The sequence below is a fragment of the Oncorhynchus mykiss genome, chromosome 23, assembly GCF_013265735.2.
Source record: "Oncorhynchus mykiss isolate Arlee chromosome 23, USDA_OmykA_1.1, whole genome shotgun sequence".
Classification (NCBI taxonomy): Eukaryota; Metazoa; Chordata; class Actinopteri; order Salmoniformes; family Salmonidae; genus Oncorhynchus; species Oncorhynchus mykiss.
This window is the reverse complement of record NC_048587.1, coordinates 17,667,343-17,694,043: the sequence shown is the minus strand read 5'-3', so window position 1 is coordinate 17,694,043 and position 26,701 is coordinate 17,667,343. Positions and strand designations below refer to the sequence as shown.

Genomic DNA, 26,701 nt, shown 5'->3' with positions numbered 1-26,701 from the left:
CAGTTTTTAGGGTTTGCCAACTTCTACCGCCGTTTCATCAATAACTTTAGCTCTATCGCCTATAGCTCTATCATCTTGCCTCGCTCCTCAAGGGTGGTCCCCATAAGTTGGGGTGGAGTTCTGCAGCCAACGAAGCCTTCCACCTACTGAAGGAACGTTTCACCTTCACCCGTTGCTCAAACACCCAGGTCCTATGCTGCCATTCGTGGTGGAGGTGGATGCTTCAGAAGTGGGCCTGGGGGCCGTCCTGTCCAAACGACAAGGTAATCCACAAAAATTGTATCCATGTGCATATTCCTCAAAGAAACTGTCTCCTGCAGAGGGGAACTAGCGATCGGGAGCTCCTGGTGTCGAAGTTGGCATTAGAGGAGTGTAGACACTGGCTGGAGGGCGCCAAGGACCCATTTCTCAAGTCGGATTTGAAGTCAAAATCGAGGTTAGTAACTGTCGATCTGATGTCCAGAAGTGCTTGGCGTCATATTTGATAATAGTATGAACTTTCTGCACAAAAAAAACAAAGATTAACATGAAAAAAGTCACTAAATAGCAACGATGGGTTGGAACTCGTAAGATCTCGCCCTTCTCTACGTCGGCGCCATCTTGACAATACCTTCTTCTCATTGACTCTCCAGGGGTGTGTCCTCAGTCCTTTGCTGTACTCCCTGTTGACCCACGGCTGTGTGGCTTTGCACGACGCCAACTTCATCATAACGTTTGCTGACGACACCACGGTTGTAGGCCTGATAACCTACAACGACGAGCTGGATGAGGTAAGTGAACTAGCATTATGGTGCCAGGACATCAACCTCTTCCTCAACATCAGCCTTCAGGAAGCAGAGGAGGGAACACGCCCGATCCACATCCACGGGACTGCAGTAGAGAGTGTCAGCAGTTTTAAGTTCCTTGGTGTCCACGTCACTGATGACTTGACATGGACCATCAACACCACCACTCTAGTCAAGAGGGCGCAACAGCGCCTCTGCTTCCTCAGACTGCTGAAGAAATTCGGAATGCTACCCTGGGTCCTCTCCAAGTATTACCACTGCACTATCCAGAGTCTCCTCACCAGTTGCATCATGGCCTGGTACAGGAATTGCTTCGTCCACGACCGCAAGGACCTCCAGCGAGTAGTGAAGACAGCCCAGTACATCACTGGGGCCGTTTACCCACCCATCCGGGACATATACTTGAAACAGTGCCTGAGGAAGTCCTGAGGAAGTCCTGCAGCATCATCCCAGCTATGAGCTGTTCATGCACTCACACACGCACTCATTTACTCTTTACTCTTTCTAATACTGTTCAATTTAAACACTCCCCCCAATCCCCCCCATCCCTGATACATGTCAATATTGCACTGTAAATTGTGCCTTCCTGTATTATACTTCCGCTAAAATGTTTCTTCTATTCTACTGAGCCGTTTACTTCATGTTCGTATTCTTATCTTTTATTATGTCTTATTGTCGCTGCATTGTCGAGAAGGAACCTACAATAAGGACTTCGTTGGACATTGTATACCATGTGTATCCTGTACATTTGACTAATGAAACGTGACACCTTGGGAGTGGGGATGAGGATAGACGAATGCCCACATGATGAGTCACACACTTTGATTTCACTTGGGGTTTTATATGATTGTATCTGACTATGAAATTATATGCTATTGGTTTCAGAAAGGTAACTTAAGCTGCATCGCTGAGTTATTAAATATCCCCATGAACTGGCAAGCATTTACTACTAAAGGGATATGTGATTAATCTCTTATTGTCATCAGCTGTTGTTACTAGTTGATTTGGCCGGCCTTAGGCATACCTATGTACTGTCTGTACTTGGCTATAGTAAATAATGGGGGCTTGCCAGGTAGGGTGTGTGGGGTGCGTGTGGTAGCGGTGAGCCGCACGAGGGGAGCGCGTGCGGTGGGAGGAGAGGAATGCTGTACAGTCATGTCTCCGCCCGCACAAACTCTGCCCAAACACCACTGGAATTCACAATCACTCCTTTTCTCACCTCCCACCCTGTAGTACTGTACCCGAACCCTGTCACTATACAGAGAGATTTGTAGAGCAGAGTTTTTACAGTAAAACAGCTTTTCTCTTTGTGACCTGAGCAGTAATTTATACAAATTCTTTATTTGATATACAATAGTACATTTTCTCGTATAGCCTAGTCTGTTAGCCTAGTCTGTTTAGTTTCTCAGCTCAACTGACTATGTTTCTTATCATTGTTGCATCTTCACATCTCAACATTTAGAATAGTGTAGCTTTGGCAGTTATATGTACCACAAGACAATTGAGATATCCTTCAGTTGTGAATGCATGCAATGCTGCAGAAAGTCACTATATTGATGTGGAATTGCAGGCATTTTCCATGAACAACACGACAGTTGGCTGCAGTAAACCCTGTGTCCGTGGCAACAAAGCGGACCTTGAACAAAGAAATGCGTTAGCTCATGTATTCTAAACGGGGAAGCTATACATTTTTTTTTTTAAATCCCACAGACAATGGGAATATTGCAGTAAGCTGTTATTTTCAGAGACCTAATATCTGTTTTTGACATGCAAAAATGAAACTGAGCTCTTTTTAAAAGCATGTTTAGTTGAATATAACAACATACTTGTCGCATCTTATATGACTTAAGGCTGAATTTAATTAAACCCGCCATTATATATCCGTGTCTATCTAGGAACGTTTTGCAATTTTATACAGTGCCTTGCGAAAGTATTCGGCCCCCTTGAACTTTGCGACCTTTTGCCACATTTCAGGCTTCAAACATAAAGATATAAAACTGTATTTTTTTGTGAAGAATCAACAACAAGTGGGACACAATCATGAAGTGGAACGACATTTATTGGATATTTCAAACTTTTTTAACAAATCAAAAACTGAAAAATTGGGCGTGCAAAATTATTCAGCCCCTTTACTTTCAGTGCAGCAAACTCTCTCCAAAAGTTCAGTGAGGATCTCTGAATGATCCAATGTTGACCTAAATGACTAATGAGGATAAATACAATCCACCTGTGTGTAATCAAGTCTCTGTATAAATGCACCTGCACTGTGATAGTCTCAGAGGTCCGTTAAAAGCGCAGAGAGCATCATGAAGAACAAGGAACACACCAGGCAGGTCCGAGATACTGTTGTGAAGAAGTTTAAAGCCGGATTTGGATACAAAAAGATTTCCCAAGCTTTAAACATCCCAAGGAGCACTGTGCAAGCGATAATATTGAAATGGAAGGAGTATCAGACCACTGCAAATCTACCAAGACCTGGCCGTCCCTCTAAACTTTCAGCTCATACAAGGAGAAGACTGATCAGAGATGCAGCCAAGAGGCCCATGATCACTCTGGATGAACTGCAGAGATCTACAGCTGAGGTGGGAGACTCTGTCCATAGGACAACAATCAGTCGTATATTGCACAAATCTGGCCTTTATGGAAGAGTGGCAAGAAGAAAGCCATTTCTTAAAGATATCCATAAAAAGTGTTGTTTAAAGTTTGCCACAAGACACCTGGGAGACACACCAAACATGTGGAAGAAGGTGCTCTGGTCAGATGAAACCAAAATTGAACTTTTTGGCAACAATGCAAAACGTTATGTTTGGCGTAAAAGCAACACAGCTGAACACACCATCCCCACTGTCAAACATGGTGGTGGCAGCATCATGGTTTGGGCCTGCTTTTCTTCAGCAGGGACAGGGAAGATGGTTAAAATTGATGGGAAGATGGATGGAGCCAAATACAGGACCATTCTGGAAGAAAACCTGATGGAGTCTGCAAAAGACCTGAGACTGGGACAGAGATTTTTCTTCCAACAAGACAATGATCCAAAACAAAAAGCAGAATCTACAATGGAATGGTTCAAAAATAAACATATCCAGGTGTTAGAATGGCCAAGTCAAAGTCCAGACCTGAATCCAATCGAGAATCTGTGGAAAGAACTGAAAACTGCTGTTCACAAATGCTCTCCATCCAACCTCACTGAGCTCGAGCTGTTTTGCAAGAAGGAATGGGAAAAAATTTCAGTCTCTCGATGTGCAAAACTGATAGAGACATACCCCAAGCGACTTACAGCTGTAATCGTAGCCAAAGGTGGCGCTACAAAGTATTAACTTAAGGGGGCTGAATAATTTTGCACGCCCAATTTTTCAGTTTTTGATTTGTTAAAAAAGTTTGAAATATCCAATAAATGTCGTTCCACTTCATGATTGTGTCCCACTTGTTGTTGATTCTTCACAAAAAAATACAGTTTTATATCTTTAAGTTTGAAGCCTGAAATGTGGCAAAAGGTCGCAAAGTTCAAGGGGGCCGAATACTTTCGCAAGGCACTGTATGACCACCGGAAATAAATATGTTAAAATGTTACTGTGTACGCAAAGCAAGAACAATTTAATTGAGCCCTGATCCAGCCACTTGCTTGTTCTGTACCGCGTCATTAAAAGGCATGGAGGATGTCCACAGTACACACCATCAACAATCCTTCAGGTGCTATTTACCCCATGCTGCCAGTGCCTCAGGTTTAGATGAGAGAATATTTCTGTAATTTCTCATCCCTGGTGGTAAAGTTGCATGGAGGCCCTTTTCTTTCCAACTTTTTTCTGCATGGTTTATTAGAGTAAACTTCAAAGGCTCTTGAAGCGCTGTGTGAAGTGTGTTATATCTGGTATGAAGAAAGACATATTGAGAATTTAAGGGGATGGAAGTGGAACTAGCCTGCAGTTTGAGTTGGACCACAGTGAGCATCAGGATGAGGGAGAAGAGTGAGAGGGACAGAGAGGAGAAGGAGTATGCAGGATGGGCGTGCGCCAAAGGCTTGGGTAGCCATACTGCACATATCATGCACATGTCCGTAGGGAGGGAATGAGCATGCCAGGGTAGACGGACAAACAGCCGTCTGATCACTGCAGAGTGTGGACAGACTGATGAGACAAGTCAGCCTGCTCTCAGAGGTCCAGGAAAGTACAGCAGCCCTCCCGCCTGCCTATCATTCCTGCTGCTGGCCCTGCAGCAAGTCAGAGAAGACTAGTCCCATCCACTGTCTGCCAGGGATGCCTGTCTGGTCAGCCCCATTCCCTGTCCCTGTGGTGGGCTTTGTTTGTTTGTAGTAGGTTCCCTCCAGCTCTGCTAAGACTGGAACCATGAAGACACACATGCCCCAACTAGACCCAGGGCTCAGAATCAGCAACAGAAAACATCCCGGGAGACTTGGAATCAGGGAAAATAGTCCTAAACTAATCAGTAAGAAGTACCCTGGCTGATTGATTATTGAGCAAGATAACACTTTTTTTTAAACAGTATAAACATTGCCAGAATATTAACAATGACAACTGTGTGTATGCAGTATACTATAGTATTGTAGTAACTTATTAAGTTGTCAACTTGTCATTCATAGAATGCTGGGTGGTGATATCGTATGTATCCAGGCTTTGGACCAGGGCCTTGTCACTAGCTTATGTATCACCAGATAATCATGGGAAATAATGACTGGACCACCAACTGTTAAACACACTGTCCTTTGTTTGGAGCAGTGTTCTTTAAGAGCTTCTGATTTACCATCTAATCATGGGGGGACAGGTGCTGTTTTCTTCCCCAGTCTGGCCCTCAGGGCCTGCAAGCTGCCCAGTGCTCTTCTGGAGGGGTACTTTACACACCGGGCCTCACGGAGTCTCTTCATGTTAAAACCAGAGGGATCTAAATTTACTCCTGGCCATGAAACTTTATCCCCCCCCCCCAACCTCCCCTGCTCATGCCTCAGCAAGCGCTTTGGTGCCAGTTATACACGCAGCACAGGTTTTGGTTTCCTCCATTTTGATCCCAAGACGGGCCGCGTGCCGGCCACCCGCCCACGCGCACGTGTGCCCTAAGTCCAGATTAAGGAGGAAGGGGGTGAGGAGAGACGTGCGAGGGGGCACCAGCGTCTGAAGGAGCTAAGAGAATTGTAACCAGATCCTTGAGAAATTAAGGATCATTCAATCTCTGTATCCACTCCAGCTGCTTGTGCCGCTAGAAAAATATTTAGGTAGGACGGCCGAGCAGGGAGCATCAACTGCCTTATCCCATGGCCCCGAGGCTCTTGGCGAGGCTTGAAGAGGTAGACAGGCCAGGATAGGCTCTATGACCCTTTATCCTTAAAGCAAAACCAATGGCTATTGACTACTACTGTAACACAGAGGACATTCCTGTCTTCTGACACACGTGTCACACCTTTTGTCACAATGCCTCCTACCACATCACGGCTTCCCTTCTCACCCCAGGGGGCGACGCAAAAATGAATCACATTCTTTAACCAGACAGGAATTTCACAGCGAAGGGAGGAGAGAAAAAGCATCTCTGTTTGTGATACTGCGCTCCGTACTGAGGGAAGATTATGACTGATTCAAGAACATGATTCTTCATGCACAGACAGCAATGTTCAAAGTTTAAATTGAAATTCAGTTAAGAATCTCTGTACTTCATGCTTTAAATAATGTTTTATTGAGTGTTCACATTCGCTGTTGCACACAACGTTTTTATTTTTCTAAATTATGAAGTGTGCTTGTTTTTTAAAATGTAAATAATGTATTTAATAATTCTATATCAAACTACTTCTGATGTATGTTTTTAACAGAGTTTTGTTTACTTTTATCAGCAGAAATCGTATTGATCCTTTGGCTTAAACCTGATAGTTACCCAGCATACAGTATCAGATGCACTCACATGCACAGTTGCCAGGGCTCTCTGTCTAGGAGTACATAATCCGTGGGGTCCGAAATTATTCACATCCTTGATAAAGATGAGCAAAAAAATTACTGGATAAAATAATTAATTCAAATACTGAGCTATATTGTATACTAAAGAAATTGTTAATTGGCCACAAAATCAACATTTTGCAATGGTCATCCCAGGCTTCAAACCCGTTGAAAACCGTGGTTTGAATTGAAGAGGACAGTCCAGACGAAGGATATCAAGGATCTGGAAGGATTCTGTATGGAGGAATGGTCTAAGATCCCTCTTAGTGTGTTCTCAAACTCATAAAGCATTTTACAAAAAGGCTCAGTGCCGTTACCCTCGCATGGTGAGGTATTGAAAACAGGATTCATTTTGACCCCTATCTTTTTGAGATATATGTTTTTGTAATTTTTTGGCCAAATGACAATCGATTTAGCATACAATCAATGTTCTCTCAAAAATAATGTTGTCACTGAGCTAATATTCTGTGCAACTTCTGGGCGCCTTTACTGTGAACACTGAGGTTGTATCTGCTTTAAGTTAGTGTAACAGTGGTCAGGTAGGCTACTGTGACTATTTGAATCTAGGCCTACCAGAGTGACCTACCATCAAAAACAATGGAAACAATGCATCACATAACATTTTAACATGGAAACAGCTGTTCTTTCATTCAGCCTACAGTAGCAGCCAATGTCACACAGCCAATGTTCAATGTAGGCCCATGAGACGTTTGAAAAAAACATGCAGGGCTTGATATTAACCTGTTTATCCACTTGTCCTTCAGACAAGGAGGTGACGGTTGTGTAGTTTGATGCTAGAAACCACTTCACAAAAAGTAAATGTATCATTATTCCAAATACACTTATTACAGAGAATCAGTCAACTTATGCTACCCTCTATGTATTGGCTACGTAGCTTATTCAAGTCTGTCTCAAAATGCAACACTGCCCTTTAAGACAAAAATCAAATAATTTACCTGACTCACTTTTCAAAGCTGTCTAGAAATGTACACGTTTTGTGCTCTTGTAGGAAACAATCACTCCCCCATTGAGGACAACAAATGATCTACAACTGGGCTAATAACTCACTAACTAGCAAAGGATATGAACATGTGTACAAATGTGCACACGTCGCTACATTTAGGGGAGTTGAGGGGAGTTCAATCTCGTGCTTCTCTGCGTGGACTGATATTTCTTCTGCATGGCAGTCCCCGGTGAGCTGCGCCCCCGCGCACACGCGCAGCTTAGAAGGAACATTACATACAATATAGCTCAGTATTTCAATGATTTATTTCATAGTCATTTTTGCTCATCTTCATCAAGGGTGTCAATCCTTTTCGGAACCCACTGTATGTACTATAGGATGTAGAGCACCGATTGACATGCAGCAAATGCCTTACCTTGACCCTCGCATTGGTGGACAAGCAGTAGTACGCAGCAACTCCAGAGCAGCAGCGTGACTGAGTCTCTCAGAGGCATGGTGCAAAGGGGATCTGAAATGGAGCACAGAAGATTCCTCCTTAGGCTTTAGGAGGTTAACCTTGTGCCGATACACAGGACTCGAATGAAGGGACATCTATCTTTGGCATGACATAAATCTCTACCATAAAGGTAGAGCTGGGCGATATGGGCAAAAATACATATCGCAATAAATTGTCCGAATTGATGCGATAACGACAAATAGAACGATACGTTTACAACATTAATGAGCACCACAGTGTTTATCCTTTAAACCACTACTTCTAGTTTGATGGTCGTAGACATCAATTGTCCCATCAACAATCACCCATATTAGCAAACTTGTTTCCTTTCAAAGTTCACATTTCTGTAGTGTAGTTGACACTTCTCTAGTATAGGCTACTTATCGTAATGAACGATATCAGCAAAATGCCTGCAAAAAGTGATCAGTATGGTCGGTGTCGGTTTATCTTCCCAACTCTACCATAAGGTGAACATGCTTTGTGGCCACAAAGGGGTCTCCGAAGGTTACAAAACAGGAGTGAGACATTCCGCCGCGGAGGCCTGCAGGTTCATTACATCTTGGCTCATAACTCTTATTCTGCTGTCATCGTTTCGATAAAGGACACTTAACCAGGTGTCCCAGTTATAAATCAGCTCAGACATGATGGCATTCAAGGACAAGTGTTGGTCCTGGAGAGAAACAGCTATCAACTCAGAAGAGGGGCTTTGCTTACTCCGTATCAAAATGAAGCATGCTGTTAGTCAAGAGTTAGTCAGGAGTGCTGAAACACTCCTCCAACTCCTCCAAAGATCAAACTGAAAGAAACCCGATCACCTCGACAGGCAACTGACACTCACTCAATAATTTACAACATTGTGTGAATCTTTAATACTGGACATTTACAACAAGGCCACATCACTCCAGTGCCACCTCTCTCTCTCTCTCTCTCTCTCTGACCACCCAACATACGAATCTACCCACTTACCATTATGTCTTCTTGAGATTATTGCAGTGATACTGCATCCAAGGTTACTGCATAAACCTGCTCCTCCAACCGTGTTGTATCGTTGCTATTAGTTACCTATCTGACATGTGACCGTGTTCTCTTTGCTTACAGCAGTCTGCTAAACCATTTAAATGGCTAGAGTATGCAGTGACTCCGGTATATCACATTTGCATTGCCGCCACACAGCACTTGAACTTACATTTTTGATATCCACTTGGCAGTCAGCCGACTCGACCCTATCCAGGTCCATCTAAATGTCTTATCCAGATGAAGGTGCTGTTCTCACTTTTCTATGCAATGGCAAGTTGACCTTTCCAGCTGTCCCTGGAATGGAGCAAACTAAGAGCAAGGGGTCGGGAGCTATACCTTTCAGCCTTACAATTGGCTGTAGTTTTCATATACTTCTCAGTAATCTCCCAATTGTCATTATGGGATTCCATTGAATTGCCATTGTGAATGTGGCTGCTGGGCAACAACTGGCCCTTTCCCTGTTCCCGCTATAGCCCAATGGAACTTTGTGAGCTGCTAATGAGAGCCAACATGGGCCCTATTATTTTTTGTTAAATTTTTTACCCATTTTTCTCCCCAATTTTGTGATATCCAATTGGTAGTTACAGTCTTGCCCACCACTGCAACTCCTGTACGGACTCGGGAGAGGCGAAGGTTGAGAGCCATACTTCCTCTGAAACATGACCCTGCCAAGCCACACTGCTTCTTGACGCACTGCTCGCTTAACCCGGAAGCCAGCCGCACTGTTCACCCGGCCCAACACAGGAGCTGCTAGAGCGCAATGGGACAAGGACATCCCGGCGGGCCAAACCCTCCCCTAACCCGGATGATGCTGGGACAATTGTGCACCACCTCATGGGTCTCCCGGTCGCGGCCGGCTGCAACACAGCCCGGGACTGAACCCGGGTCTGTAGTGATGCCTCAAGCGCTGCGGTGCAGTGCCTTAGACGGCTGCGCCACTCGGAAGGCCGGGCCCTGCTTTGAACTGGAAACCCAAGAGGAGTTTTAATTCCATAATAGGAGGGCTATTTCCCCATGCCACATTAAATAGCCACAGTCCATTGTCTTTGATGCGTTGGATTCCATGTAAATGATCAAGTACGCTGTCTCTTCTGGCTCAAGTCTTGACAAGAATGTGATAAATGTAAATATAAACCCAACAACTGAATCGTATGGATTTGTTTCCCACACTCACAAAAATCTCACCGACTAAACTAACGATCAAAAGTTTTAGAACACCTACTCTTTCAAGTATTTTTCTGTATTTTGACTATTTTATATATTGTAAAATAATAGTGAAGACATCAAAACGATGAAATAACACATATGGAATCATGTAGTAACCAAAAAAGTGTTAAACAAATCAAAATATATTTTATATTTGAGATTCTTCAAAGTTGCCACCTTTTGCATTGATGACAGCTTTGCACACTCTTGGCATTCTCTCAATCAGCTTCACCTGGAATGCTTTTCCAACAGTCTTGAAGAAGTTCCCACATATGCTGAGCACTTGTTGGCTGCTTTTCCTTCACTATGTGGTCAGACTCATCCCAAACCATTTCAATTTGGTTGAGGTTGGGGTATTGTGGAGGCCAGGTCATCTGATGCAGCACTCCATCACTCTCCTTCTTGGTAAAATAGCCCTTACCCAGCCTGGAGGTGTGTTGGGTCATTGTCCTGTTGAAAAACAAATTATAGTCCCACTAAGCCCAAACCAGATGGGATGGCGTATCGCTGCAGAATGCTGTGGTAGCCATGCTGGTTAAGTGTGCCTTGAATTCTAAATAAATCACAGGCAGTGTAACTCTAATGAACTTATCCTCTGCAGCAGAGGTAACTCTGGGTCTTCCTTCCTCATGAGAGCCAGTTTCATCATAGCACTTGATGGTTTTTTCAAAGTTCTAGAAATGTTCCGTATTGACCGACCTTCAAGTCTTATAATGATGGAAATGACAGATTGATGAAATGACAGATTTCTCTTTGCTTATTTGAGCTGTTCTTGCCATAGTATTGACTTGGTCTTTAGCAAATAGGGCTATCTTCTGTATACCACCCCTACCTTGTCACAACACAACTGATTGGCTCAAACACATTAAGAAGAAAATAAATTCCACAAATTAACTTTTAAGAAGGCACACCTGTTAATTGAAATGCATTCCAGGTGACTACCTCATAAAACTGGTTGAGAGAATACCAATAGTGTGCAAAGCAGTCATCAAGGAAAAGGGTGGCTAATATAAAATATATTTTGATTTGTTTAACACTTCTTTGGTTACTACATGATTCTGTATGTGTTATTTCATAGTTTTGATGTCTTCACTATTATTCTACAATGTGGAAAATAGTAAAAAATAAAGAAAAACCCTTGAATGAGTAGGTGTCCTAAAACTTTTGACCGGTAGTGTACGTCAAATGTAACATGTACTGGCCTTTCTGACACAACATCTACATCTATGACAATTAGATCCTTCCATCCTTCCATTTCTCACTTGCTCTCCTTTCTGAAGATGCATTTTACATGTCCCCTATGTGTTTCCCCACAGGGATTTGGATAGGGCCCATCTCTCTCAGTATATTGATAGAGTCTGGCAGAGAGATGTGAGGGTATTTCCTGTGGGCTCACAGCTAGAGCAGGGGACACATTCTAACAGCAGGCAGCACGTCTCAGCCTGGCTCTTCATCAATCAGATACAGGTCCGACTTCAATAGACCTTCCACAAGATTACTCTGTTACCTGCTTGAAGTAGATACTTGAGTGCAGCTATCTTGATTAAGACCTACCTTCTGTCCCTTTTTCTCCTTTGGCTACAACATAAATGTTTTGTGATCAACTGCTGAATTAAATTCTATTTTTCCGATCACAGGAATCCAAAACACTTTACCCGTACTTCACCTCACCCGCTCCTGTTCTCACTATATAGTATTCTTAGGTAAATGTTGCTCTATCGCTGTGGTGACTGTAAATGACTGATTGTCTTTACGGTGCGTCTGTGAAATCACCGAGGTGTGAGTTCAGGATCTCCTGTGATATTCTTGTCACCATCCTATTTTTTCTTCACAATTAATATTTTATTGGAAGTGCTATTTGGGAGTACGTCCTTATGTCACTGAACCACCAATGGAGTGTCTAGGATAAAACATCCAGAAAGAACCTCCCTCACAGTGTTCAGAATACTGACTGTAAATCCAACACTGATAATTGTTGACCATATTGCGTACATGGTAAATTGAATCATAACAAGACCATCGAGGTCGATGTTCAAAGGCTAACAGTCATTGACTTCTCCACCACTTTGTGTCGAATTCAATCAAAATTGGCGTCGAATCAAAATAAGGATGCACTTTTGGTTTTGTTTCATTCAGTCATTGCGATCTTACTTATTACATTACTGTACTTGAAATGTGCGTTTTCCATGTAGGTTTGTGGCAAACATGTTTTTAATTCAGTTTTAAGTACAACAAGAAGATAACTAGATGTAATTTAAATATGCAAATTGCCGGCCACAATTTAGCATAAACATAAAATCACCATCTAACCAAGATTAGATAACTCACCAAGGTGCCCACACACATTTTCATGTACTGTATGCCACAACCCTAATCAGCAATTCTGATTCTGGTTTATTTGCTAAACGATACAATATATTGCCTAAAGAAGGTTAAAATTACCTAGAATTGTATAGACACACACACACACACACACACTGTACGAATGTTACACACCTGTGCTGAAGGTGGTCACCTCACCACTGAATAAGAGTCCTCGGATAGAGCGAGTAGGTACACGTGCTCTCACAAACAGTAAAAAACACATGTTAGAGCTACACAGACACACGTTCAGGAGCAGGCAGCACTTTCAGGAGCAGGCTGAACGTTCAGGAGCAGGCAGCACGGAGGAGTTTGTTGATCAAAAAGCCTGTCAGAGAAAGAAGAGGCAGAATAAAGACAGGCAGGGATCCACCTCCCCACTTATCAGCACAGACCTGCCAAGGACCAACTCTTAAAGAGACAGGCACCATTAATGTCTACATCCATTAGACAGCCATCACGTCTAATAATCACCTTTCTTTCTACTCGACAATGGACTCACAAGCATAGATTGAGTGATCGATTTCTGTCGCTGTTTCTCAGAATCTCAACCTCCTAGACTAGAGAAACACATTTGAGATGAGTGTCGAGCAAGCTCCCTTGTGTGTGCTTCTTGGTATTCTGTACCTCCTAGAAATGTGGAGCTAGTCAGTGGATGCCTGTTGCTGTAGCGACAGATCAGGCTCCTGAGGTTGGATGGTTGCTGTGCCCACACGTTCCACTGCAGGTGATAGTAAGAAAAGGATCATTTTTTAGAGGATTATCTCCACAATATCACGACTGTGTGCCTTAGAAAACAGGCACCTACATGCCTGGATGACTGCCTTCTGCTGATGTGTGTGTGTGTGTGCCAGTATTGTATGTCTACCTTTGTGTGTGTGTGTGTGTGTGTGTGTGTGTGTGTGTGTGTGTGTGTGCACGTCGTGTACGTCTGCCTGTGTGTGTGTGTGTGTGTGTGCGTGTGTGCACGTAGTGTACGTCTGCTTGTGTTTACTGTAAATGTGTGACTGCCTGTTGACAGTGTGTCTTTGTCCTTGTGTTTTACTGCATATCGTGAAAGAACATTTACCCCAAATATGTATTTTATCTCCCATGTCAATCAGAATTCTGTTGCACCTTTCGTGTTAACTTTACTGTCTGGTTTAGTCCAGCTAACGACGGCAAATCATTGTTTTTAAGAGACAATGGTTACAGGCGCATGTTTTTACAAGTGGCTGTAGTACCATTTCACTTGTAAGAAGCCTTGAAAGCCTGATTATAAATGAAATAAACCACATTATAAAGCTTTGCCAGTCACCCTGGGTGTGTAGCTTGCACATCTGCTGTAAATGGAATTTGACTCCTGGAGCCCACAACAGCTCCTGTGACACATCAATGGATTTCATCCACTCCACTCAACCCAAACAGCCTTCCCACTGGGCAAAAAGTTGTTGAAACAACGTTGTTTCCACGTCATTTCAACCCAAAAAATCTATGCAATGATGAAAATTCATTGGATTTGTAAAAAATCAACAACTTAAGGAAATTGTTGTCTTTTTTTCACCCAATTTTTTTACATAAATCCAATGACAACATGAAATGTTTTGTTGCATTCACGTGAGTTGAAAACTCAACCAAATGTAAATCAAAACTAGACGTTGAACTGACATCTGTGCTCAGTGGGTTAGTGCCGTCCTGGCTCCGTCTCCGTGTACAAATAATATCACTCCAAATTCAGATGAATGGAGAAGCGCACTCAACTGTTCTGCTTTCTGCTGCCTGCCTACATTGTGTTTATATTGGGATAATGGCATGCCTATTGTTGTACCCATCCGACCAGGCAATTTGATATCTACATTTGAGTGACTCTCTTTTCAGACAGCATGATTATGATGCATCTGCTCCACATGAAAAACAAAAGTAATTGCATTCACTCTGTAGCTCTCTTCAGAGAGTATATGGCTTCTGTTAGTCTTTTATTCTCTAATAAGCCTGCCAAACCCCCTCAATTCTGAATAGCCACATTTGATGTCAATGACTGCAATTTAGAAAATTGCTAAATGAACACTTGCATGCATTACACACAACAAAAAGAGAGATTACAAAAGTTTGTTGTCATTTGTTTTGTTTTTCTCAGTGTAATGCCTCCAAATGAAAATATGGCCACTTTGTTGTCATTCCTACTCAGCTGAGATAGGAAAACACACGCATTATGTGTGTCCAATATATTGTGCTGTTACCTGCTTTAATTCGGACTGAAATCACATTGTTTTGCCCAAATTTCTGGGACAAAATGTAGCACTGAAAGATGTACGAACCTTCACGTCATCAAGGGTTCAAATGTTAAGAGTTGAGCGTCTACTGTCTGTGTGCTTTTCCCATAGTTGTCTTGGAATTACAATTGTTCTCACTCAGACTAGGCTGATAGAACACCAGTGGGAAAACTGGAATAGACCTTCACATGCTATTGTCCTGTTGTGTAACTCGACTTCGCCAGAATACTTGACTTTATTGAATACATTTTCCCATATGTTCTTTAGACATGATGAATGATCTTTCTGGTTTACTCTGGCTTTTAAAGTTTTACTATCTACCCAGAGCTATTCCAATCAAGGTGTGCTCTGGTTACACATTGTCAAGCTCAGGAATATGGAAAGAAATTGGTCAGGCCTCTAAATCCTCTAGGCACTACAAAAGCAACAGTAATGTCAACAAAAATACTGAATACAAATCAATGTTTAATGGAGTTACAGTTGAAGTCGGAAGTTTACATACACCTTAGCCAAATACATTTCATCTCAGTTTTTTACAATTCATGACATTTAATCCTAGTAAAATATCCCTGTCTTCGGTCCGTTAGGATCACCACTTTATTTAAAAAATGGGAAATGTGAGAGAATTATTTATTTCAGCTTTTATTTCTTTCATCACATTCCCAGTGGGTCATAAGTTTACATACACTCAATTAGTATTTGGTAGCATTGCCTTTAAATTGTCTAACTTGGGTCAAATGTTTCGGGTAGCCTTCCACAAGCTTCCCACATTAAGTTGGGTGAATTTTGGCCCATTCCTCCTGACAGAGCTGGTGTAACTAAGTCAGGTTTGTAGGCCTCCTTGCTCACACACGCTTTTTCAGTTCTGTCCACAAATGTTCTATAGGATTGAGGTCAGGGCTTTGTGATGGCCACTCCAATATCTTGGCTTTGTTGTCCTTAAGCCATTTTGCCACAACTTTGGAAGTATGTTTGGGGTCATTGTCCATTTGGAAGACCCATTTGCGACCAAGCTTTAACATGATGTCGTGAGATGTTGCTTCAATATATCCACTTTATTTTCCGACCTCATGATGCCATCTATTTTGTGAAGTGCACCAGTCGCTCCTGCAGCAAAGCACCCCTATAACATGATGCTGCCATCCCTGTGCTTCATGGATGGGATGGTGTTCCTTCAAAACATAAGGATGGTCATTATGGCCAAATGTTTCTATTTTTGTTTCATCAGACCAGAGGACATTTCTACAAAAAGTACGATCTTGACCCCATGTGCAGTTGCAAACTGTGGTATGGCTGTTTTTATGGCGGTTTTGGAGCAGTGGCTTCTTCTTTGCTGAGCGGCCTTTCAGGTTATGTCGATTATAGGACTCATTTTACTGTGGATGTAGATACTTTTGTACCAGCTTCCTCCAGCATCTTCACAAGGTCCTTTGCTGTTGCTCTTGGATTGATTTGCACTTTTCGCACCAATGTACGTTCATTTCTAGGAGACAGAGCGTGTCTCCTTCGTGAGCGGTATGACGGCTGCATGGTCCCATGGTGTTTATACTTGCGTACTATTGTTTGTACAGATGAACGTGGTACTTTCAGGCGTTTGGAAATTTCTCCCAAGGATGAACCAGACTTGTGGAGGTATACAATATTTTTCTGAGGTCTTGGCTGATTTCTTTTCATTTTCCAATGACGTCAAGCAAAGAGGCACTGAGTTTGAAGGTAGGCCTTGAAATACATCCACAGGTATACCTCCAATTGACTCAAATTGTGTCAATTAGCCTTTCAGAAGCTTCTAAAGCCATGACATCATTTTCTGGAATTTTGCAAGCTGTTTAAAGGCACAATCAACTTAGTGTATGTAAACTTCTGACCCACTGGAACTGCGATACAGTGAATTATAAGTTAAATAATCTGTCTGTAAACAACTGTTGGAAAAATGACTTGTATCATGCACAAAGTAGATGTCCTAACCGACTTGCCAAAACTATAGTTTGTTAACAAGACATTTGTGGAGTGGTTGAAAAACAAGTTTTAATGACTCCAACCTAAGTGTATGTAAACTTCCGACTTCAACTGTATATACTGTACTTTGTGACATGCTCTTGGAGCACTACCATTGGCCCAAGTGCCAATTTCCTCTACAAGGCAGAACATGAAGAGTTTGCCTCTCCTTTGTCCTTTCTAACTCCATAGACCTGCCCTGTTACGCACGGTTCTGTTGTGAAAGGTAACTCTACTCAGCTTTATAGTATGAGTCACTGCACTGCCACCTTTTTTTCCTTTATTTTGGATTTGGAGGGAGAATACAGCGTCTGAGGGAGGGAAAGGCTTCTTGCGTGAACTGAATATCTGTCTTTATTGTTTGGGCAGTGTGGCTCATCCTCCTTTTATCAGAACAGGAGTGCCTTGAAAGGCCTCTCACATGCTATGAGCCCTGGAAGTGAATAATCCAGTTACTTGGAACCCCACCAGATCACTGGTTGATCTTCACAGGGGTCAATGGCTGCTATGGCAACAGAGGACCGATGCTGCTAACATTTGGGAGGCAGTGCGAAAGAGAGGCCTTTCTGGCAATTCTCCACAAGGTTCTTCAGCATATTGCCTCATCACAGGGCATGTGGTGCACGATGAGTCATTTCGCTTTCACCTGCTTCATTTTCATAAAGCTGCAATAGTAATGTCCTACAGACTTGGAGTCTGACATGCAGTCAATGACTGAGCCCGAGAATCCTTTGGGCCTGATATTGCCAATAACAACCCCTAAGTGTGTTACATACTCCCTGCCTTGGGTTCTGTCAGCTCCTACAAATCACTAGGAAGCATCTGTAGAGCAGAGAGATGGGATTGTGTGACGGTGAAGGACGATGGAGGATATCCAGCCCTGCACTGTTCCCGCCAGCAAATAACATGATAGAGCCTTGGCAAATGAGTGTCCCTGATACAGGATTTCTGTGGATGTGCCCTGCATGTCTACGTTGCTGTTAATTAAAGGGCATTAAATCAAAAGCAAGTGGGCTGAAACAAGATCCGTGAGAACAGGAATTGTCCTTACCTTTCACCTGCTTCATTTTCATAAAGCTGCAATAGTATTGTCCTACAGACTTGGAGTCTGACATGCAGTCAATGACTGAGCCTGTATGCTGTTGATCAGTGGTTACCAACCAGTGGGGGTTTGGCAGGTGTTCTGCATTTCTTTGTTGATAAAATAAATCAACTAAAATCGTCCAACAATAATAACAGTTGGTAGTAGGTATTATAAGGAGTTTTATATATTTTTCACAATGCAAATTGTTTATAATAAAAATAAAAATATGCCTTTAATTTGTTACATTCACTGGAAAAATGTACTAAATTTGATCACCAAGATACAGTATTTTATGTTAAAAGAAGACTCCGCGAATGGTGGTCCTCAAAAGAGCTTTTGATGTGATTTGGTTGTCCCTGGAACAGAAAAGGGAACCACTGCTACGGACAACTATGAAGTACTTTCTCATCAATACAAACTCTTTCTCTCACCAGCGCAACTCACAAACACCCAAACAGACACGCGCATGTGTAGGCTACACACACACCTGCCTACACTAAGCCGTGTCGCCCCGACTCCTAGTCTGGTTCCAGGGAATGCATTATGAGGGCCAGTGAAAGCAGATTATAGACTCTTGTTGCATTTTTATTAGGGAGTATTTATTAACTGATTTACTGGCCACTGAGGTCCCCTTGTTATGGACACCACATTTGTTTGCCTGTGGCTTTCGATCTGGACAATGAATCCCAAGTGAGCAGAGCAAGTCAGTGAGCTTAAAATATAACTCGACCCCAGGAACCAAAAGCATGTCTCAACAGGGTAAAATACCTGAAACATTAGCATTTTTGCGCTTCATGTCCAAATCATCTTCAAGTAACTTAATTGAGTTACACAATCCATTTCTAGATATTTTAGGATGATTTGGACAATGAAGCCAAACATGTTAATATACAGTTGAAGTCGGAAGTTTACATACTCCTTAGCCAAATACAGTTTTTCATCATTCCTGACATTTAATCCTAGTAAAAAATCCCTGTCTTAGGTCAGTTAGGATCACCACTTTATTTTAAGAATGTGAAATGTCAGAATAACAATAGAGAGAATTATTTATTTAAGCTTTTATTTATTTCATCACATTCCCAGTGGGTCAGAAGTTTACATACACTCAATTAGTATTTGGTAACATTGCCTTTAAATTGTTTAACTTGGGTCAAATGTTTCGGGTAGCCTTCCACAAGCTTCTCACAATAAGTTGGGTGAATTTTGGCCCATTCCTCCTAACAGAGCTGGTGTAACTAAGTCAGGTTTGTAGGCCTCCTTGCTCGCACGCGCTTTTTCAGTTCTGCCCACAAATTTTCTATAGGATTGAGGTCAGGGCTTTGTGATGGCCACTCCAATACCTTGACTTTGTTGTCCTTTGTCACAACCTTCGAAGTGTCATTGTCCTTTTGGAAGACCCATTTTCAACCAAGCTTTAACTGATGTCTTGAGATGTTGCTTCAATATATCCACATAATTCTCCTGCCTCATGATGCCATCTATTTTGTGAAGTGCACCAGTCCCTCCTGCAGCAAAGCATCCCCACAACATGATGCTGCCACCCCCGTGCTTCACGGTTGGGATGGTGTTCTTCGGCTTGCAAGCATCCCCCTTTTTCCTCCAAACCTAAGGATGGTCATTATGGCCAAACATGTCAATTTTTGTTTCATCAGACCAGAGGACATTTCTCCAAAAAGTACTATCTTTGTCCCCATGTGCAGTTGCAAACCATAGTCTGGCTTTTTTATGGCTGTTTTGGAACAGTGGTTTCTTCCATGCTGAGCGGCCTTTCAGGTTATGTCGATATAGGACTCATTTTACTGTGGATATAGATACTTTTGTACCGGTGTCCTCCAGCATCTTCACAAGGTCCTTTGCTGTTGTTCTTGGATTGATTTGCACTTTTCGCACCAAAGTGCGTTCATCTCTAGGAGACAGAACGTGTCTCCTTCCTGAGCAGTATGCGTGGTCCCATGGTGTTTATACTTGCGTACTATTATTTGTTTTGATGAACATGGTAGGCCTACAATTTTTTTCTGAGGTCTTGGCTGATTTCTTTTGATTTTCGCAAGATGTCAAGCAAATAGGTACTGAGTTTGAAGGTAGGCCTTGAAATACATCCACAGGTACACCTCCAATTGACTCAAATGATGTCAATTAGCCTATCAGAAGCTTCTAAAGCCATGACATCATTTTCTGGAATTGTCCAAGCTGTTTAAAGGCACAGTAAACTTAGTGTATGTAAACTTCTGACCCACTGGAACTTCTGACCCACTGGATAGTGAATTATAAGTTAAATAATCTGTCTGTAAACAATTGTAGGAAAAATGACTTGTGTCATGCACAAAGTAGATGTCCTAACTGACTTACCAAAACTATAGTTTTTTAACAAAACATTTGTGGAGTGGTTGAAAAAATAGTTTTAATGACTCTAACGTAAGTGTATGTAAACTTCCGACTTCAACTGTTAGTACCATTGACATGCATTGGATTGTTGTCACAAATGCTAAAAGGTTAGCATTTAACACAGTGGCCAGGTAATCAAAACTTGGATTGTTGTCATACCTTGTCCATAGACTGTGTACAGAAAACCAACACGCCATTTTGTAATTTGGGTGAACTCTCCCTTTAATATACTTAGCCGGTTGCTCTCAACCTTTTGCCCACAGACACTTTTGCAAGCAAAACACAATGATCTACATTAAATGTGTCTTTGTAGTCTATGTGAAATTATTTCAGTTCTTACCTTGTTATGCAAATACACTCCTCTCAGTCCTTCACTCTGTAAAAGTAGAGAAAAGCTCTCCCGTAGTGTGCTCTTACACTCCAATCTATCAGTCTGGTGGTGGGCTCCTCTCTTGAAGTGTGTCCAGTCCTCTCACACCCACTGGGCAGCAGCCTCCCTCTGGTGGGTGTTGGGTTATTTTAATGTGTGGTGAGCTGCAGACAGGCTGGAGAAGCCACTGCTCCCCCTCTAGCTGGACAACAAGGAGACACACGTCCACCCCACTTCACACCCTCTCTGGCTGCTCCACGCCTCACCCTCTCCTCTGGGTGCAGACCTGACTCTCCAGGCCACACACTCTTTTCACTTCCTCATTGAGCTGAGAGAGAGAGAGTGAGGGAGGGTCACAGCTTTCGCCTTTGCCGGATATCTTGTTTGTGGCCGTGTTAAATGAAGTTCAGATTAGATGGCAGTTCCACACACCTGTGGCTATTTATTGCCCCTCCAAGTGGAAGAAAGTGAGAGGAGAAGGAGAGAGAGAAAACAGACAGCAGCCACCAGCTCTCGGGGTCTTTGAACAGAAGTTGTTGGATTGCGCTGGTGGAAAGTTTCTGTCCCCGGGGACGGACGATAAGTGCTCACTCACTGACTCCACCATTCGCTCTCCTGTAGCTCACTCACTCACTCACTCACTCACTCACTCACTCACTCACTCACCCACTCTTCCTTTCCAGTGCACAGAGTCCTCAAACTCTTGCCATCCACGTTCTCTGATTGATTCTGTGTCAGACTGCTCTGGCGGCTGTATGGAATATCAGATAGCTAAGCTGGTTGTGTGGATATTATATTGTCCATTAAACACCCGGCAAGTGTTTTTCTGTCAGCGTCAAACCACACAGAAACCTTAGTTTAACCCTCGAACATTTTCCAAAGCCAGTGTTCCTTCAAGGAACGGAAAAGTTGCTCAGTATCACCTCAACAGAGAGACTCAAGCTTGTCTTACTGGCCTTGATGTCAGGAATCAATTTTTATTACACGGGTCACCCCCCCCCCCCCCCCCCCCCAAAAAAAAACAGAGGCCCCGAAGCCCTCTTCATCTGCCAGACATCTGACTATCTGCTTTGTCCCGATCCCTCTGTAAACCCTCCTGGATAGGTGCAACCACACCACTCTGTTAGCTGAAACCGAAAAGACGGAGAGAGAGCAGCTGAACTCACATTCGGTTGCCCCACAGAGCTCAGGTAAGGTCCTCTTCAGAGAGATGCACAGCCTGAAGTAGTCACCTGACTGTCTGAAAGACACTTGAGACACAGTGGCCAACAACTTTGATGCAACAAGTCCGAGTGGACAGTTTTCGTTCTTCTTTGCTCTTTCCAGATATTTGTTTTGAAAGGAGATATCACTCTGGTCATTAACACCCTCCGTCCCCCTGTGTGCTACAAGCAGGGAGCGAGAATTAACGTTCCATTGCTGGGATGCTCCGCTCCTGTCACTTTGAGGTGGGCCGGACGTGCCAGTGTCCCCTTGCTGCATTCTGGCAAATGTGTTGCCCGTCCCCTGCCCGAGGCAGAGGCGGGATGGTGTCCCAGGGGATGTGGCCTGTTTGTTGTAACCTAATCCCAGGGCTCATTGTTACGTTGGCTGAGGAACGCTAAATTTGCTCATGCCCAGTGGTGACTTTGAAATAGCCGCCCATTTAAGGGGGGTTGAAAGGTAACACATTGAACCAGGCGGTGCAGCTGTGAGATGCTTTCTCCCTTAACCACTTGTAATCTGCACACAATGCGGGGCGCGAGGGGCTATCTGTCAGCATGGAGAGACCTTGATAGCGGAGCTATTGAATGACTCCCGAATATGAGGGGACGGATATGCCCACCCCCCCTGTCTAAAGCCACCTGCCCCAAAACGCTTGTCTGTTTATCTTGGGATGAGAATGGGGCTGAATGGCGGGAGGAGCAAACCACAAACATTCCACACCAGCAGCAGCCTTGACCTGGGAGCAGCTGGGGCTTGGGAACAATATTGCAGGGCCAGCAGGCATCTAACCGCCCTCAATCTCTGGATGGCCGACAAACATTCCGTTTTTTTTTTTTTAACATGGCATGTTTACATGCCATGGCTGTAGAAACCCAGAATCTCCTGACTGCATGGATTCAACTCAGATATCCAATGAGCACTAAAGTCCTCTTAAGCGCTTGTCCCAAGTGCCTCATGCATTATGTCTTTACAGTTTTCACCATTACCAGTTGGAGGGCTTTTGAAGAGCCTGCGTGTCTTTGGTCTGGGTGTCAGGATGCTTTGCGTGCATGCCTCTCTGTGTGGTACGTTGAGTTTAAAAGGATCGTTTGATATCCACAAGTTCATCTGACTCTTGGGGCGTAGATAAACTGCTTCATCGCCAACATCCCAAACTATCTCTTTAAAAGCAAGGTTGTGTTGTGAGGTCGAGGCCGTGGGAATGCCATTTGAACAATAAGCTGTACGTGTGCAAAATATGGCCTAAGCAAGCTATTTGGATGGTATTTTAAGGAACCGTCTGAGGTAAACACAGTCATGTTGCTGGGCTGTTGAGTAGATCCTGGTATCGAAGATGAGGGTGAAGGTTTGCTTGTGTTCAGTGTGTGTGTGTATGAACATGCATAGTTGTATACAGTATGTGTGTGAAAATGAAGGAGGATCATTTGGGGCCCTGAGTGACGGGCCCGAGAGCAGTCGGCGTGGTAACTGGAGACACCGCTCCCCAAACAAGGAGACAAACGGTCTGATCATCGTGTGTTTGACCTTGTCACCTTGACATGCACCATTCCTCTCCCAGGACAAACAGTGCCTTGTATGATGGCCTCTTAAGACTGCAACAGTTGAGCCCACAACCCTCCCTTGAGACAACAAGACTGAACAGCACTATATCCAATTAATGAAACTGAATCATTAGAACAAACCAGTCTTATCACTCAAGAACCACTCATTCTGATGCTGTGTTTGAAATCATAATGGTCGATCTTGACTTCTCCCGTCTTTTGATTTTCAATGTTCTTTACCTGTCATAAACAGTACTACGCACACTTGGCTAAGAACTGTCTCACAAGTACCTCAAACCACGATAAACTACGGCATGTAAAACACAGATTGCCAGCCTTTTGTTTGGAAAACACTTTCACTGTTCTCCGATACTGCTGTTTCTCCCCTAGGGCTGTATAACGACTAAAGAGTGAATAACATCAGCTTTCAATGCAGTCTTCAGCCATGATCAAATATAGATGACTTGTGTACGCTGGACAGATAGCCACTAGGGCAGTGCACAGCGGGAGTAATGTATACACACACAGAAGAACAGACTGCACCCTGTTGGCATCTACTATAAGGGGTCTGGAGTCGACACCCAATCCACCCCCAACGCCACAATGAGCACACGCCAAGCTGCATTATTAATACCTGCCCAAGAGGTGATAAGAAAAGTGCTTCATGGATAAAACCAATAAGCCGGTTTGTACGGTGCTGAGCCAGAGACTCTGGGTTCGCGCCCAGGCTCTGTCGCAGCCGGCCGCGACCGGGAGGTCCGTGGGGTGAAGCACAATTGGCTTAGCGTCGTCCGGGTTAGGGAGGGTTTGGCCGGTAGGGATAGCCTTGTCTCATCGCGCACCAGCGACTCCTGTGGCAGGCCGTGCGCAGTGCGCGCTAACCAGGTCGCCAGGTGCACGGTGTTTCCTCCGACACATTGGTGCGGCTGGCTTCCGGGTTGGTTGCGCGCTGTGTTAAAGAAGCAGTGCGGCTTGGTTGGGTTGTGTTTCAGAGGACGCGTGGCTTTCGACCTTCGTCTCTCCCGAGCCCGTACGGGAGTTGTAGCGATGAGACAAGATAGTAACTACTAACAATTGGATACCACGAAATTGGGGAGAAAATGGGCAAAACATTTTTTTTTTAAGAATAAATTAAACGCCATGCTGTGTTACTGCTGGTGCAAACAGGAGGAGCAACAGGACCTCCTTGCTCCCCAGCGGGGCAGAGGTCTTTCTACATGCAATGTGTGTCTCAGTCCGCTATTACGCATAATTCAAATTAAATTAGATGGGTGCTGAGACAACAGGGACAGGATTGCATCATGCCAATATCAACTGTATTTAAATGGAGACTATATACAGTGCCTTGCGAAAGTATTCGGCCCCCTTGAACTTTGCGACCTTTTGACACATTTCAGGCTTCAAACATAAAGATATAAAACTGTATTTTTTTGTGAAGAATCAACAACAAGTGGGACACAATCATGAAGTGGAACGACATTTATTGGATATTTCAAACTTTATTAACAAATCAAAAACTGAAAAATTGGGCGTGCAAAATTATTCAGCCCCTTTACTTTCAGTGCAGCAAACTCTCTCCAGAAGTTCAGTGAGGATCTCTGAATGATCCAATGTTGACCTAAATGACTAATGATGATAAATACAATCCACCTGTGTGTAATCAAGTCTCCGTATAAATGCACATGCACTGTGATAGTCTCAGAGGTCCGTTAAAAGCGCAGAGAGCATCATGAAGAACAAGGAACACACCAGGCAGGTCCGAGATACTGTTGTGAAGAAGTTTAAAGCCGGATTTGGATACAAAAAGATTTCCCAAGCTTTAAACATCCTAAGGAGCACTGTGCAAGCGATAATATTGAAATGGAAGAAGTATCAGACCACTGCAAATCTACCAAGACCTGGCCGTCCCTCTAAACTTTCAGCTCATACAAGGAGAAGACTGATCAGAGATGCAACCAAGAGGCCCATGATCACTCTGGATGAACTGCAGAGATCTACAGCTGAGGTGGGAGACTCTGTCCATAGGACAACAATCAGTCGTATATTGCACAAATCTGGCCTTTATGGAAGAGTGGCAAGAAGAAAGCCATTTCTTAAAGATATCCATAAAAAGTGTCGGTTAAAGTTTGCCACAAGCCACCTGGGAGACACACCAAACATGTGGAAGAAGGTGCTCTGGTCAGATGAAACCAAAATTGAACTTTTTGGCAACAATGCAAAACGTTATGTTTGGCATAAAAGCAACACAGCTGAACACACCATCCCCACTGTCAAACATGGTGGTGGCAGCATCATGGTTTGGGCCTGCTTTTCTTCAGCAGGGACAGGCAAGATGGTTAAAATTGATGGGAAGATGGATGGAGCCAAATACAGGACCATTCTGGAAGAAAACCTGATGGAGTCTGCAAAAGACCTGAGACTGGGACGGAGATTTGTCTTCCAACAAGACAATGAACCAAAACATAAAGCAAAATCTACAATAGAATGGTTCAAAAATAAACATATCCAGGTGTTAGAATGGCCAAGTCAAAGTCCAGACCTGAATCCAATCGAGAATCTGTGGAAAGAACTGAAAACTGCTGTTCACAAATGCTCTCCATCCAACCTCACTGAGCTCGAGCTGTTTTGCAAGGAGGAATGGGAAAAAATGTCAGTCTCTCGATGTGCAAAACTGATAGAGACATACCCCAAGCGACTTACAGCTGTAATCGCAGCAAAAGGTGGCGCTACAAAGTATTAACTTAAGGGGGCTGAATAATTTTGCACTCCCAATTTTTCAGTTTTTGATTTGTTAAAAAAGTTTGAAATATCCAATAAATGTCGTTCCACTTCATGATTGTGTCCCACTTGTTGTTGATTCTTCACAAAAAAATACAGTTTTATATCTTTAGGTCGCAAAGTTCAAGGGGGCCGAATACTTTCGCAAGGCACTGTATACTGGTTTGCAAATTGAGCAGAGGGTTAACGTTATTGTGCGTCCATAACATTATTGTGAGTCCAAAGTCATTTCATTTCTTGGATACATTTTTAAAAGATCTTAGCTACTATTATTAATATTAAGGCATTGTTAAATGATACACAGAATAGGTATTTCAGACCATTTCTC

General features: G+C 43.3%; 1 protein-coding gene across 2 annotated transcripts in view; it reads right to left on the bottom strand.

Annotated features, from left to right (window-relative positions):
* LOC110502359 (protein delta homolog 2-like) overlaps nt 1-21,823 on the bottom strand; it is a 32,050-nt gene extending 10,227 nt beyond the window's left edge. The window contains exons 1-2 of one of the 2 annotated variants that reach the window (XM_036960498.1): nt 20,819-21,823; nt 8,098-8,190 (exon numbers count right to left, since the gene is read on the bottom strand). In XM_036960498.1, coding sequence (XP_036816393.1) covers nt 8,098-8,176 — 79 coding nt within the window. In that variant the 5' untranslated portion in view covers nt 8,177-8,190; nt 20,819-21,823. Of the gene's footprint in view, nt 1-8,097; nt 8,191-12,897; nt 13,086-20,818 lie in introns of those variants that run through there. The other variant, XM_021580320.2, reaches the window with a different exon arrangement.
* Between the last annotated feature and the right edge of the window lie 4,878 nt (nt 21,824-26,701).